The 15,714-nt window shown below is 40.4% G+C and overlaps 2 protein-coding genes across 2 annotated transcripts; both read left to right on the plus strand.

Annotated features, from left to right (window-relative positions):
* The first annotated feature begins 2,560 nt into the window (after positions 1–2,560).
* LOC105922432 (ladderlectin) lies at positions 2,561–4,120 on the plus strand. The gene is made up of 5 exons (XM_036129292.1): positions 2,561–2,621; positions 3,251–3,357; positions 3,449–3,583; positions 3,668–3,779; positions 4,050–4,120. The coding sequence occupies exons 1-5, from the start codon at positions 2,561–2,563 to the stop codon at positions 4,118–4,120; spliced, it is 486 nt and encodes a 161-aa protein (XP_035985185.1).
* Positions 4,121–7,632: 3,512 nt separating this feature from the next.
* Positions 7,633–10,901, plus strand: LOC118558736 (ladderlectin-like). The gene is made up of 8 exons (XM_036129298.1): positions 7,633–7,677; positions 7,761–7,846; positions 8,057–8,086; positions 8,182–8,223; positions 9,740–9,849; positions 9,963–10,097; positions 10,183–10,294; positions 10,579–10,901. Exons 2-8 carry the CDS (start codon positions 7,786–7,788, stop codon positions 10,644–10,646), a joined length of 558 nt encoding a protein of 185 aa, XP_035985191.1. The 5' UTR covers positions 7,633–7,677; positions 7,761–7,785; the 3' UTR covers positions 10,647–10,901.
* Positions 10,902–15,714: the final 4,813 nt, after the last annotated feature.

Genomic DNA, 15,714 nt, shown 5'->3' on the forward strand with positions numbered 1-15,714 from the left:
TCTGGCTAGGGTCAAGTTAGAAGACTGCAGCATAAACTATGACAGCAATAGAGCAGGTAAAATGTGAAAATATAAATATTCTATTAGTAAGTTTTGCACTAAAGGCTCAGCTGTTTTGAAAGAATGAAAGAAGATCTGTGTTAAACTATATAGTATGCTGAGTAATGCACAGGAAGCATATAAGTTAAAGATTAGTGGAGCTTAAAACCAACATCATACTTTTTTTCTTAGAACCATCAAAATTTACCTTTTTTTAAGATAGCCCCTGTCTGGCCCTTCTAAGAAAATTTCAAAACACACACAAACAAAAAAACACAAAGAACTACACTGTGTGCCTTTGAGCTTGTTGGGTAACTTTTTGGCTTATTAATTACTGAATATTAAGTATTGCACAATGCACATGCAACACTTCTCCTTACTTCATTGTTTCCTCTTTCATATCAAATAAAACATTTCCATTTAACAAGGGTACACAACTGGACAATGGTAAGATATAAGACAAAACTGTTTTACCAAATGTACAACAGAGGAATTAGAAATGCTCTTGTTGAAAGATAGCTCATGTGTGGAAGGGAACACAGCCACAGTTCTATGTAAAACCTTTCATGCAAAATATAAATGATTAAGTTGTGCATATGTTATTTTTAGGAGCAGCTACCATTATTGTAAAAGGTTAAAAGCAGCATATCTTGTCAGTAATGAAACTTTTTTTTCTGGAAGCTCTTATTTTAAGTCAAGAAACCCTCCATGATTAATTTTTACCTGGAACAACAATAAAAGCAAACTAACATTGTTCTTTTTTCCATTTTAAAAAAAACTTGGCTTTAGTTCAGCCATAACATAAAAACTTATACAAGTTATACATTTGCATTCTTAAGGACAAATAAAATACTCTGCAATGTTTCCAAGGCTGCCCAAAAACATCTAAATATGTCAAATAAATGATCATGAATTGACCCAGAATGCAAAGTCTGCATTTTCACCCACTGCTCTTTTCACATCAAGTCTTCTTCTTTTAATTCGAGATTCCAAGATAACAGTCTGCATAAAAGCTGATGTGTTGTTCTTTAGTCAAACCTGACTCAAACCAGCTTTCAGGCTGATTCTGAGCTAAAAGCAAGAAACTGATTCAGTAAGTCTGCTGCAGATTCTTATTATTAACTATTTCCTCCTATTTTTTGGGTTTCTCTCACTAAAGTGAGAGAAAAACTATACACCCTGACATATAAGATTGTACTTTGTCATACTCTCAAGTCTAGGTACAGGTGCATTCCATCAGGACTAATTACAGTCCTTCATAAGGAGCTGGAACCAGGAGGAGTGCGTCAGTTTGTTTACGCTTCAGCGTGGAACAGACCAACTCCTTGTTTAAACCCTAGTTACCTTGTGAACCCAACCTAGTCCTGTGTTTTTATTCCTCCTAGTACCCTGGATCTTACCAAAGAGAAGTCTTGCCAAGAACTGCAGACTCTGGACCCATATCAGAGACACTCCCAGCGAACCTGCCGAGAACCCGTGAAGGACCACTCCTCTGCTCAGCCCTCCTGCCTGAGCTCACCTGCCTGTCCCCCCTCCAACAAACCAACTGGAGAGAACTAACCGGACCTGTACCGACAACCTGGACCTCTGGAGATGCTCTTCCCCAAGACTAAACCCAAGCTTCCTCTGTGAGTTCTTCCTCCCTACACAATTTCCACCAGTCCAGTCCAACTTATTCACCAGTCTCTTCATCTTTCCCAGCAGAGCCCGGGAAACCCTCAACCTGCCAACACCCTTCCCTGTTCAAACCACAACTTAACAATAAACTCTTTAACCAGTCTGCCTCTGTAATTGTTCTCATTCAGAGTCTTTTGTCTTAAACTATGACAGCTTTTCTTAGAATAATTACACACAGAACATTTTCAACAAATATTTTTATATACATGTGATAATAATTACAGAAATGAATATTTATTACTTATTAATGACGATCTCAATTGGTTCAATGTCTCATCTCACCATCTCTAAAAGGTTTTATTTCTAGGAAAATTAACTTCTGCAAACATTCTCAGAAAAACCAGAGGTCTTGACTCGACCACATGCACCTCCTGCAGCTCCTTAAATCCTCAGCAAACAAACACAAAACAGCCCTGCCTCCCAGCAGAGATCCTCTATTGAAAACAGTGCTCACACAAACACACTCAGACCAGGACCATGACAACTTACTGCAAATTCCATAAGCATCACAGGTGCAACAGATGTAGGTTTTGGTTTTTGCTGAGTTATGACAGAAGTTATGAACCAGATCTGATCAAGGACTGTAACTCTGCATAATTACTTTGTGTCATTTCCCCATTTTGTGGATGATAGCATGTTTAGAAGCTGTATAAGTAGCCTGTGATTCCGTGGTGAAGGCAAGAAGTTGCTGACTGATTCAGGAAACAGATCATTCTCCATCAGGTTGGCTGATAACATTTTGGCTTATCTTTTTTACTCCATTATGAGATTGAATGTTCTTATCATGTTTGTTTAATTTCACTTGATTTCAGTTTTCAAATCTGCATTCTCTCATCACCTAATCATGAAGCTGCTGGCTGCATGTGTCCTGGTTTTCTCTGTGATGGCTCGGACCAGAGCTGACCGTGAGCATTTCTTAAGTACTCACTTTTGCGACATGACTAAGACACTCAGTCTCACTAACTCCTATTTATAATGTCCACAGCTATCCAAGATGATGGTTCCACTGATCAGGGTAAGTGGGTCTTTTTTTTGTCATTGTTTTATGCCTCAGTGTGAGGGTTAAGAACCGTAATTAATCCTTAATAAATAGGACATTTATGTCTCCTCGTAGAATCAAAACATAAAAACATTATTATTCTTCAGTTTATCCAGTAGACATATATACATCAGCGAGTTCTTTGCTTTAATCGAGAGACAATTTTAAACAAAGTAAATCAAGTTGTCTGATTAATGATTGTGACAAACTGGGCATCAAACATTTAAACATACAGCTGTTGCATTGGTACTAACCAAGTTATGTTTTTAATGCATTTAATCTTGTGTCATCTTGATGTAATAACCTATAAAGGCAACTGTGATAAATAAAATATAACAATTTTTACATGTTGGGCAATTGTAAGGGCATGAATGGGAAAGAAAAATAATAATATTTAACTTCAAAACTTGTGCAACATACGCAATGCACCTTTCATATAAGACTAATGGCATATAAAATGTCTTTACCTGAGACTCTCCATCTGTTTGTTATCAGAAGAAGTTGACTTGGTCCAGAGATCTTCTTGTCCTCCCGGCTGGTCGCCAATCAAGAATCGCTGCTTTCGCTATGTTCCCAGACCCATGACCTGGGCTAGAGCTGAGGTGATTTCCAACACTGAGCTCCTATTTTCTTTTATTCTCTCTTAATTAACAAACCCCAGCTACTATTAGATAATTCTGTGTTTGTCTGTAGAGAAACTGTCTGTCCATGGGGGCACACCTTGCATCAGTTCATTGCTTGAATGAGTACCATCAGGTTCAGTCTCTGATAACTACGGCATCTCACGGGTCCAAAGAAACATGGATTGGAGGCATTAATGCACAGGAGGTATTTTAACCTGTAATATCTAATTATTAAGTATTTTGTGAAACACTGAATGAAACATGTCATCTACTGAATTCTTTCTTTCAGACGAGCATTTGGTTTTGGAGCGATGGAAGCCCTCTGCACTACACAAACTGGTGTGATGGAGAGCCTAATAATTTGAGAAACAATCAGCACTGTTTGCAGATGAACCATTCTGGTAAAAAAAAATATCACACATGACTGTGTTTTCTTAGAAGGCAAAGGGACTCATTGGTAATTAGCTGGTGTACTTTGTATGTAAGTGTTTTAGCTGCCATACACATATATTTACTGGTTTAAAAGGTAGGAGTTTATTTTTTTTATTTATTTTTTTTGGAGTGGGGATCAAAAAATTTTGAATACCAACCTTTCCCATAATTATGATACTGTGGATGCTTTCAGGGTTTTTGTTTCTGTGATGTTGACTGATATGTTCTCTTGCTCAAAGGTGAAAAGTGCTGGGATGACGACTACTGTTCTGTCCGTCATCCTTCTGTCTGCGCCAAGAAAATCTTATGAGTCAGAGGATCACAGAGATGCAGGATCCAGAGGAGGATTGGTGTTACGTGTTTCTGTTAACCTGCCTTTTTGAAGCCTCAGATATCCTAAAACTCATTTCTGCTTCTTTCCTTCACATATTTTCTCTTTTTTGAAACCTAGTAAAATGAAGTCAAAAATAAAGAGTGGGTGGATTTTCTCTCTAATTAGAGCTGAACGTGTTAAAAAAAAATTACAATTTAAGCTAAACTTTCTTGTTTTCTTCAGCCTTTCAAAAATAAACCTTTGAAGCATAAAAACAAGATTTTGTGTGGTTTGTTCCCTGCCTTTGGTTTATGAATGTTTACCTTCTGTATTACCTCAGCTTTGGACTTCAATCTAAATTTCAGTCTAACCAGTTTCTCACCATTCTCTTCCACCAGTACACTCTTAATTTGTTTAAAATATGTTTATTATGGCTGTGTTTGCAAAACTTACAGTGGTATGTATAACTTTCACGGGTAAACACCACTGACATGACTTATGCCTATCGACTCTTTCAGTGACAAAATATCAGGGACTTAATTTCAGTTAATCTTTACTGTGCTACACATATGAACATTAGTTTATATATGTTTGATTTTATTTAGTGTTTTGTCTTAAAACTTCTCTAGGATCTCAAGTTTCCACCAGATGTCTTACATTTGGTGGAGAATGCAGACAGACAAACTAGCATTAGTGGGTTCCATCTGACTTTAGCATTTTGTAATGCTTGTAATAATAATCTATAATAGTTAACATACAAAAATAGGGCATGCGATTATTTGAAATGTTTCTTATATATTATTTTCAGTGACACAGTTCTCAAAATAAACTGGCAGTTATATTAAAAAAAACATTTTCCAATGTTTCCATGTGTTCATACAGTGCCCTCTAGTGGATTAGGTTTGTATCACTGTTCTTGCTTCCTAGCTCTAGGTCAAGTTCAGAACCCTAAAACTAAACACTTGGTTTAGTTCTGCCTCCTACTTCAGCTGTGTGCTGGTGCTTTTAGGGAAGCCCCTTAGATATTCTACCTTCTTCTCTTGCTTTTCTGCATTTAGATCACATATTTACGCTCTATATTTTTGTTTTCTGTACTTCGTGCCCTAACGATATTACATTTTCTATTTTTCACAATGTTTTTGTCTAATTAACCACTTTCCAACAGACAGTCAACTGAAGAAGTGAAGTAGCAACACCATGTCAGTCTATCCTAGTCTGGTGGGAAATCTCCACAACATCAAAGCCAACGTATTGTACAAGATTACCCTGCACGAATCTCAAATTCAGAAGTTGACTGCATACATGCATAAAAATAATACTTAATTGCCCGTGAAGTGTTTGGGAAAGGTGTGGGCATTCTTTACATGTGACATCCTGATTCAGTTCCACTGAAAGTGCTTCTGAAGTGTAAATTAAGAACATCTCAGACGTGCATGAAACAGAGCAAACAATCACCCTTCTGGAGGATGTTTGTTTTTACTTAGAGACAGCTGGAGATGGGTCTATCTCAAATGATCAATAACTGCTCAGCCTTGATATCCTCTGTCAGCATACAGAGATATGATAACCAAGTGGCAGCAAATACAAGCTGTGAACTAAAAGTCACCAAACCTCATGGATTGTTTTTATCCCCTGTGAAAGAGAGATTTTGAAAAAAAAACTGTCTTTGATAAATTAAAGTGTTTCAAAAAAATGTCAACATTTTCAAGAATTGAGAATCTGGAATCTTTATTGTCGTTATCTGTTACCGGAATAACATTTTTTTTAAAGTAAATGCACACAGATTACACATAACATGCAATAAGACGTAACCTTTCCAAACATTGTTTTTCCCTTTTTTCCTGAAATCAGTTGATTGAACTGACAAACACTTCCTAAGAAGCTTAATGTGGGCAAATAGTCCCTAGCAGCTAATGGACTCATTTATGAGTATACATTTTAGATAGCAGTCCCTTTATAGACAATATAGATTACTGTGCAGTAAAGTGAATGTAAATCATCTTATTTAAAAAATACATATGTTTGTAATATTGTATACGCAAGAATGTCTTCAATAATTTTAAGGATAAAATAATGCACTGGGATAAATATCTGGATCACAGATCAGGCTGAAGTAATAATGCACAGTTTCTTTCTGCCTGCTCTAGACAATTAGTGATGTGTGTGAGAGAAACAGAAGCACAGAGGGCAGAAGATATGTTCCCAGCTTCCTCACAGAGTTCAAATTTAGGGCTTTTTATTTTTACAGGCTGAATATAGAGTATTCACACTATGCTGCACTGATTTGGTGGAGGTTTCTTTGGATCGCATACGCCCGCTGTGGCGGAGCAAAGGTCCAGTATTCTCCACAGCGACAGCTTCTTGTCTTGTCAGTCGCTGCTACTCTGACGTTCAGTAGCCTCAACACTGCCAGGGGTTAACTCCACACCGTAGCAGCTGCCAAGAGAGAAGGATCTGCTATCTGTGTCAGGCTCAGGCTGGGCTTTCGGTTCAGACCACTGCTGGATCATTCTCTCTCCTGCAGGTAACCCCCCCATGGCCATTAGTGATGCCCTCAGGCCTATTCAAAGAAATAGCACAACCCTCCAGTGAGCTGCATTTAAAATATTTTATTCAGTTGCTGTTCCTTGGTGACTCCTGCTTTAGAGACAACTTCACAGCTTACAGTGTAGATTCCAGTTTTGGCCTCTTGGTAGCATTGAGTCAGCAAATAAATGTTGATTCCCCCCCTCCCCCCCCTGCTCCACTGGTGAACTTTGGCTGGCTTGCTGGTTGAGACAACCCAGCCGGGTAGAGGAAAAAAACTCTCAAAGCGTGCAGAGTGGAGTAGAGTGGAAATGTCCCATTTATTAACCCCTTTAGGTTGATGTGGACGTTGAGGTCACTGCTACTGTTTGAGTGCCAGAAAAACTGAATTTCACGCTAAACTTCAGGACCCCTGGCTCTGTGATGTAATCTTTAGGGAACACAGTTAGACAATTGACAACACAGCTTAACTTTATGAGCGCGCGGGCAGGTGTTTTGGTCCCAACTGCATCCCGCTAAGACAATATTTCAGTCGTTAAATCCGAGAGATCCTTAGCAGATTTTTTTCATCCAGTTTGGTAAAGCCATCTTAGCTGAGTTGAAGGAATAAACGTCAGGCTTGCCACGACAGAAAAAAATTCAGTTGAATCTGCTGTAAATGCCATGTTTGATCTAACTTATCTTAATGGAAACCAAACAAATTTTTTCTGTTAATGTTTCATGTTGGATAACTTGTTATGGAGTCTTGAGTTTATTTTTTTATATTTATCCACCAGATGGATAACTCAGTCTCTCTTAACAAGCATCATAAAAGAAAAGAGTCACCAAGACTTAAAGTCATAAATTACATGTCAAACATCTAATGAGCTTTGATATGATTTCACTGGAACTGGAACGTGTTTTTTACTACCAGGTCCGTCACCAGTTCCTGGACAGGAACACTATATAAGAGTAGCTCTTTGACTCGTCCAGCACATCCAGACCAGAAAGCTGAGGCTGTAGTCTGACGCTGAAGCAAAGGAAAGGAGGTAATTCTGCTGTGGCGTTGTTAAAAAGCTTTATGTCTAACTTCTACGACTTCATTATTAAACTGAGACTGTCTTTATTGAAGGTGATTATCGTCTTCAATCTGCATCATGAAGGTTCTGACTGGGCTGCTGTTTCTTTGTGCCTTGTTGGCTCTGAGTCAAGCTGCTGGTGAGTTTCTCTGGCTTTGGTCTGTTAGAGAGAATAATCCTGACAACGGTTCTTTGTTTCTGCAGACAGACTGATCTAATCTAACCACATATATTATAATAAAAAACAACTCTGATGGTTGTCTCCATGTCAGGTTGACCTGGAAGGAAGAACATTTTAGTTAGAAGTTAAAATTCTGATTTTTGTGAAACTGAGCTCTTTTTTCTGTAGCTGTAGCTGGAAACATGGGAGATCCAGCAGGTTAGTGACCCTTTCACCTCATTTTAGGACAGTTTGATCATAATTTGTTATGCTAAACAAAGAATTTAACATGTTTTTCCATTTGTCTTTTCAAGGTGTGGAAATTGAACTTGCAGCTGAGGAGGCTGTTGTAGATGGTGAGGTTACGTTTCCATATAATTATTAGATCGCTCTCGTGGAATAACTACCATCTGTAGCAGGGATCCATACAGATACTACTTTCCTTTTGAAGCCCGTTGGGCCTAATCTCACTATACCTCTAAGAAGGAGACTTTAATGTTCATAAAACAAGTCCCTATTTTATTTTACAGCATTTTAAACACACAGAATGCTATGTAACCATCAAGCATTGCTGACTCTCTTAGACAAAATGCTTTGTTGCGCAGAAATTGAATCCCTGGATTCAATTAAAAGTTGGATGGCTGAAAGTCGTCTTTAAGTAAGTGAAGAAAAAAACTGAAGTAATCATCATTGCACCAGAAAAAAATAACTAAAGAAAAAGCAGATTCTCGGGCCTCTCGGCTAATTGACAAAATCACCTCTTAGAAACTTTGGGATAATCTGTAATTTGGCTTTACATGTAAAAACCTTGTCAGATCTCTGGTTCGTTGCTGCTTCTACTATTTGTGAAACATTGCCAAACATAGCCCTATTGTCTCTCGTACTGAGATGAATGCCGTCTGCATCATGACTATTGTAGAACCCAGAATTACATTCCTTGTAGATATATACATAACTGGCAAATAAACCTAATTCTGAATTCGATTCTGGATAACTGCAATGCACTTCATCCACAAACCTCTCTAAACCGGTTGTAGTCTGTACAAAATGCTACAGCAAGGCCCCTGACTAGATCTTCAAACTTTTGTTCCCTGCACAAAATTGAGAACTAAAGGAGACAGAGAATCCTCTTCTGTGGCTCCAAGACCCTGGAACTCCCTTCCTCAGACTCAGTGGTTTCCTTTACAGGCTTCTGTTCAGTTTTGTCACAAGTATTTTTTTTTACCTTTTGTCTGTGAAGCATATTGTATTTTTACCTGAAAGGAGCTATTTAAAATAAAATTGTACTTAAAAGTGAGAAGAGCTTTAACAGAAACCAATAGGGTGTATTACAATAAAAATCTCAATTTGAGAAAATAAATCTATAATGAAATATTATCAGCGTTACCAATTTTACAGCAGAATCTCGAAGCAGTTTAATAAAATTCAAATAACAAATTAATAGAAGTAGATTCTGACAACATTTTGTTGCAGCGAAACCTGTATGTTTTTGTTTGGGGTGGTTCCTCCTAAACGGGCGAGTGGCTGGCTTGTAATGGTTGTTATGGAGACCTGGTGTTCCCAGGATGCCACTATTAGCACTGTTAATGGAGAGCTTTACAGATCTTTTTGTTTAACTCTCTTACGTTATTCCCAACTGTGCCTGGTGGTCAGGTAAATATGGCTCCTTGTCCATCTCAGTGGCATAAAGAAACAGTCATGTCTTATTTATTTCACTTACAGCTCATGTGGCATATTTTTTAACTAATTTGATTTTGTGTCAACTTGATGTAATAACACATCATTAAATAAAGTAAATTATATATTAATTATAATTAATAAGACTGCACATACAATGTCTTTAGCTGAGACTCTCCATCTGTTTGTCATCAGAAGAAGTTGACATGGTCAAGAGATCCAATTCTTGTCCTCCTGGCTGGTCTCTGATTAAGAGTCGCTGCTTCCGCTATGTTGCCAAAGCCTTGTCTTGGGCTAGAGCTGAGGTGATTTCCAACAACATTGTGCTCTTACTTTCTTTTACTTAGTCTTATTTCAAAATACCTAATTCAAAAAGCCCAGCTATTACTTCAGCATGTCATTCTGTGTTTGTCTGTAGAAAAACTGTCTGTCCATGGGGGCAAACCTGGCATCAGTTAATGATTTGGACGAGTACCATCAGGTTCAGTCTCTGATAACTTGGGTATCTCATGGGTCCAAAGAAACATGGATTGGAGGCACTAATGCACAGGAGGTATTTTCACCTGTAAAGTCTAATTATTAAATATTTTTGTGAAACATTGGATGAAACGTGCCATCTGCTGAATTCCTTCTTTCAGACGAGCGTTTGGTTGTGGAGCGATGGAAGCCCTCTCCGCTACACAAACTGGTGTCGAGGAGAGCCTAATAATTATAAGGGAGGGCAGCTCTGTTTGGTGATAAACTATTCAGGTAAAAAAATATCACACATGATTGTGTTTTCTTAAACGGTAAAAGGACTCAGGTGATAAGCTGGTTTACTCTGTAAGTAAGCGATTTAGCTTCCATACATTTACATTTACTGGATTAAATGTAAACCATTCCCATAATTTATAATTATGGGAAAGGTTGATATTCTAAAACCTTTGATCCCCCTCAAAATGAAAAAAAAAAATCAACACAACCTTTTCCATAATTATACTGTGGACCTGTTCAGGGTTTTTGTGATGTTGAATGATATGTTCTCTTGCTCAAAGGTGAAAAGTGCTGGGATGACGACTTCTGTTATGTCCAACTTCCTTCTGTCTGCGCCAAGAAAATCTGATGAGTCAGTGTTTCACAAAGATGCAGGATCCAGAGGAGGATTGGTGTTACGTGTTTCTGTTAACCTGCCTTTTTGAAGCCTCAGATGTCCTAAAACTAATTTCTGCTTCTTTCCTTCACATAATTTCTCTTTATTGCAACCTGGGAAAATGAAGTCACAAATAAACCGTGGGTGGATTTTCTCTCTTTAATTTGAGCAGAATGTGTAATAAAAAAAATTACAGTTTAAGCTAAACTTTCTTGTTTTCTTCAGCCTTTCAAAAATAAACATTTGAAGCATAAAAACAAGATTTTGTGTGGTTTGTTCCTCGACTTTGATCCCCAGGGAGTGGACATCTGAGGTGGGAGCAGGCCCCTGCTCAGCTGGGTCCATACTGTTCTGGTGAGATTGTCCTGACATGCTCCAGGAGCGGATGGATGCAGAGACTGAGTAGTTAGCAAGATTAGGTTGAATTGATTTTGTGGTGCTCTTGGTCAGACAGGCAGTGGTCAGATCTGCAAGTTCAGTCAGTGGTCAGGGCAATCCTTTTAATCAGGGTCAGACAGAGGAAGCAGGTTTAGGCAGGCAGAGGAACTGGACAAGGTAGGAAACAGGCAGGTTAGAAATATGTCAAACTTGACTCATTCAAGCTTGAACATTTTTAATAACATTTGAGTTCAATTTCACTGAGTTCTCCACCCTGGTGTGCAATAAGCCATAGGGGATAAATCAGACTGTAAGTTGAGAGCGACATGAAACGTGATACTTTTATAGGCATCAGGGGCCTGTTCTCACAGCACGGGGTGCCACTGTATAAAAAAAACCCTGGCCACGGGCAAACACTCTTTGGCATGCTGATCTTCAACAGCAACATTTGAGGGACAGCCACGTGGGTCCGAATGGAGCTTGGATGCCCGCGAACATTTGCAGTGCTGGCAATGCTATGTAATGTCTGTTTTCTGCAAAACCAACTTCAGAACTTAAACAGCCAACTGCCCTGGAAACGGTCTGCTTTTAACCTTTCTCAGCCGTTGCAGGAAAGATGAGCCAAAACTACACACAGCAGTTTCCCCACTGCTGTATGAGGCCTAAACATTGGTACACTCCCTCCTCACCAGCGGCCACAGCTCGCACAAACCCTAAGGAAACACTTCTGCCATGCAGGGTTCCCGAACACTCGACAGACCGAGCGCAGTCCGTTGGAGACCGTGTAAAGCACATACCAGGATGGTATGCACAAGGAGTTTCCACTGAGCTAGTGCTTGCTTGCTGCCCCGAGCCAGCTTTGATCTGAAGCAACTCCTTCCAAACGGACCACCCAAAGTCTACCAAGCAAACTCAAAGACGCAGGTTTGGCAGATTTAAGCAGGGAAAGTTTGAAATGGTTTGTTTTTATTGTGTTTCTCTGTTTTGTTTTAATGTTTGACCAAGGTAAACCGACGTGGCGCTTATGTGGAGCTGAAACTCTTTGAACAGATCAGTCCTGTGTAACTGCTAAACCTGAAATATTTTTCAACATTTTTTAAACAGGAGGGGAAGATTAGCAAATGCAGCTTAAGCGAAAATTCAGACTGAAGAAACTCTATTGCCTACCTCCATCAATCAGGGACTCATCCGCCTCCGACGCAAGCTAATCAGTTTTGAACTGCTCCTCCTCGAAGCCAATCAGGATCCTGGGTCCATCTTAAAAGAACTCCACATCCTCGTCTCAGCCTTCTGCTCAGCGAGCAAGCGGTGGCATGCCGCGTCTGGTTTGGATTCTGATGACTGTATTCAAGGGATAATAAGTTATCCTGAAATCCTCCTGCCATAGGAATACCGTCTAGCTGCACATCTTGCTTTCCGACCTCTGTTTTCGTCAGCTCCGATTCCTGGCGCAATGAACTCCAAGCGACGCAGACGCGTCCCAACTCTGCCTAAGTTCCGGTCAGCTTCGCTTCATAGCGCGCCGGGGTCTTTCTCAAACTGATCCCGCGGGGCTGGCTCTTGGTTCGCGGATCCGCCGACTCATCCGGGACCTCCTCTGGTTTCCATCGGCTTTGCGGCGCCACCTTGCCGCTCGTCCCGGCCGCAACTTTTCAGCCGGATCTACTCTCTCATTCACTCGCTAATGCGTTCGGAGCCAGCTCAGGTAATATGTATTCACCCATGTTCGTCCTCTATTCAGGCGAACGTATTTCATTTTACTGTTGTTTTCGTTTTCTTCTTCTTCTGGTGTTGCCGGTAGCCACCGGGCTTGTGGTGGCATTGCTGCCACCTACTGGTTGGAGTATGAAGTGCATTTTAAATTCAGCAATTGATAACAATTGTTGTTAAACCGCTGCAACTCTGGTGCAGTTTGGCATCCGCTTGGACTGGTCTGCATGCAGCCTGCCCTGCCATATTCCCTGCGTTCTCTGCCATATTCCCTGCGTTCTCTGCATGCTCCCTGTGTGTTCCCTGCGTTCTCTGCCATGTTCCCTGCGTTCTCTGCCATGTTCCCTGCGTTCTCTGCCATGTTCCCTGCGTTCTCTGCCATGCTCCCTGCGTTCTCTGCCATGCTCCCTGCGTTCTCTGCCATATTCCCTGTGTGTTCCCTGCGTTCTCTGCCATGTTCCCTTCTATGCTCCCTGTGTTCCCTCCCATGTCCCCTGGATGCTTCCCACCATGCTCCCTGCTATGATTGTTCATTCATCACGTGCATGGCCTGGACCTCAGCATTTTTGGGGGGGAACATCCCTATTCTCATACATCTGTTTATCTATGTTAAAGTATAAATCATGTTTCCTGATTTATGTTTCCTGCTGAGGTCCAAGTATTTCGATTTAGACGTTCCCCTTTGCAAGCCTTTCAGTTCCAAGTATCATCCTGAGACTGACCATCTCTATTCATGCACCTTACCATACACCTCACCTCATCTCCCCATACATCTCACTCAACTTTGATAGGCCTTCGCGGCAACCGGCCTGTTTGATGCACTGGCCTCGACCTCGGCAATTTTTGGGGGGGAAAATCCCTATTCTCATACGCCTGCTTATGCATATTGAAGTATAATTCAGCGTGAATTTTTCCTGCCGAGGTCTGAGCGCCAAACTCTTAAAATATTGTATCAATAAAATTCTTCTAATTGCCTTTTCTTTCTGTGTGAGTTTTTCAGATTGAAATGCAGCTTAAGCGAAAATTCAGACTGAAGAAACTCTATTGCCTACCTCCATCAATCAGGGACTCATCCGCCTCCGACGCAAGCTAATCAGTTTTGAACTGCTCCTCCTCGAAGCCAATCAGGATCCTGGGTCCATCTTAAAAGAACTCCACATCCTCGTCTCAGCCTTCTGCTCAGCGAGCAAGCGGTGGCATGCCGCGTCTGGTTTGGACTCTGATGACTCTGAGTCAACCCACCTCCATCCCCTTCTCCACCATCGTAGCAAGCTCCGCCTGGCTTTCCTATGGTGCTGCTTCAACCTCGTCCCTATCAGAGTGTAATTCCTCCTGGACTCTCATGGAATTCCCAGTCACTCCTTAAAACGGTCCGGCAGAAGACCGCCATGTTGAGCCTGGTTCTGCCAGAGGTTTCTTCCCAAAGGGGAGTTTTTCCTCTCCACAGTCGCTTCATGCTTGCTCATCATGGACAGTTCATGCAAACCTGTGTTTATCAAGTTGGACATCTAGCTCAAACAATTCAGCATATGGACTGAACAAACTTTGTTTATCTCCACTCCACCACCAGTTTCAGACCCGGGGGGAAATATCCCTATTCTCATGCGCCTGCTTATGCATATTGAAGTATAATTCAGCGTGAATTTTTCCTGCCGAGGTCTGAGCGCCAAACTCTTAAAATATTGTATCAATAAAATTCTTCTAATTGCCTTTTCTTTCTGTGTGAGTTTTTCAGATTGAATTGATGTGTGATCAGTTTGTGTCTTGTTCAATGCCAGCTTTTTTGAAGTAAAGGCCAAAATAAAGCAACCCTAAAAGTGCATCAATGAAATGAATCAAACTTTAATTGAGCAGCAAATACAGTTAGCTTCATACTGGCTATTTCATTTTGGAGGTTAACATGTTTTGCATGCCTGCAAAAAAATTACTGAAATGTAAATGTTTAAGCTTTTGCAAGAGCTTGATAAAAGTATGATATGGTTAGATACCACATAATGTAGACCTTAGTAAGAATGAGTTAGCAATTTGGAAAACCATCACAGGAGGAACAAACACAAAATGACGGTTCAGAATATTTTCTGTTCCACCAAAACTGGAAGAAGGTAACTTAAGGTGAACTTATAGAGAATTAAACCAAAAGTTACCAGGTATTTTTCAGTCAGCATCTGAGATGACAAAAACTAAAGTGTTTCCAAATTATTCTGTTTCAGACAAGACATCGTTCATGTCTTGTCTGAAACAGACAAGACATGTCTGTCTTGTCTGTTTCAGACAAAACATGCAAGGAAGCACTGTTTCCTTGCAGCAAGAAGGGTTCTGGGTTCAAATGTAAACTCTTGGTCTTTCTGCATGGAGTTTGCATGTTCTCCCTGTGCATGCATGGGTTCTCTCTGGGTACTCTGGCTTCCTCTTACAGTCCAAAAACATGACTGTTAGGTTAATTGGCTTCTCTAAATTGTCCTTAGGTGTGAGTGTGTGCGTGAATGGTTGTTTGTCCTGTTTGTCTCTGTGTTGCCCTGCGACAGACTGGCGACCTGTTCAAGGTGTACCCTGCCTCTCACCCAGTGAACGCTGGAGATAAGCACCGGCAACCCCATGAGGGATTAAGTGGGTCAGAAGATGGATGAAATACTTGTTTTTTTGGTCTGTCTCATTAGCAACAATGCTATTATGGTTTTTCAACTTCAGACTGATTAAGACAGTAGTTGTGGGCACTGTTGTCTTGCAACAGAAGGGCTCTTCGTGCATGGACTGGTCATGTTCTCTGCATGTATCCATGCATCTTTTCTCGGGACTCTGGCTTTCTCCCACGGTTCAAAATATGACTGTTAGGTTAATTGGTCACTCTGCCATTACAATTTTTGGTAAATGGTAAATGGCTTGAACTTATATGGCACTTTATCGAGTTTGACAACCCATAATCGCTTTACACGACAATCAGTCATTCACTCAT

Source organism: Fundulus heteroclitus, unplaced genomic scaffold, assembly GCF_011125445.2.
Source record: "Fundulus heteroclitus isolate FHET01 unplaced genomic scaffold, MU-UCD_Fhet_4.1 scaffold_153, whole genome shotgun sequence".
NCBI classification, from domain to species: Eukaryota; Metazoa; Chordata; class Actinopteri; order Cyprinodontiformes; family Fundulidae; genus Fundulus; species Fundulus heteroclitus.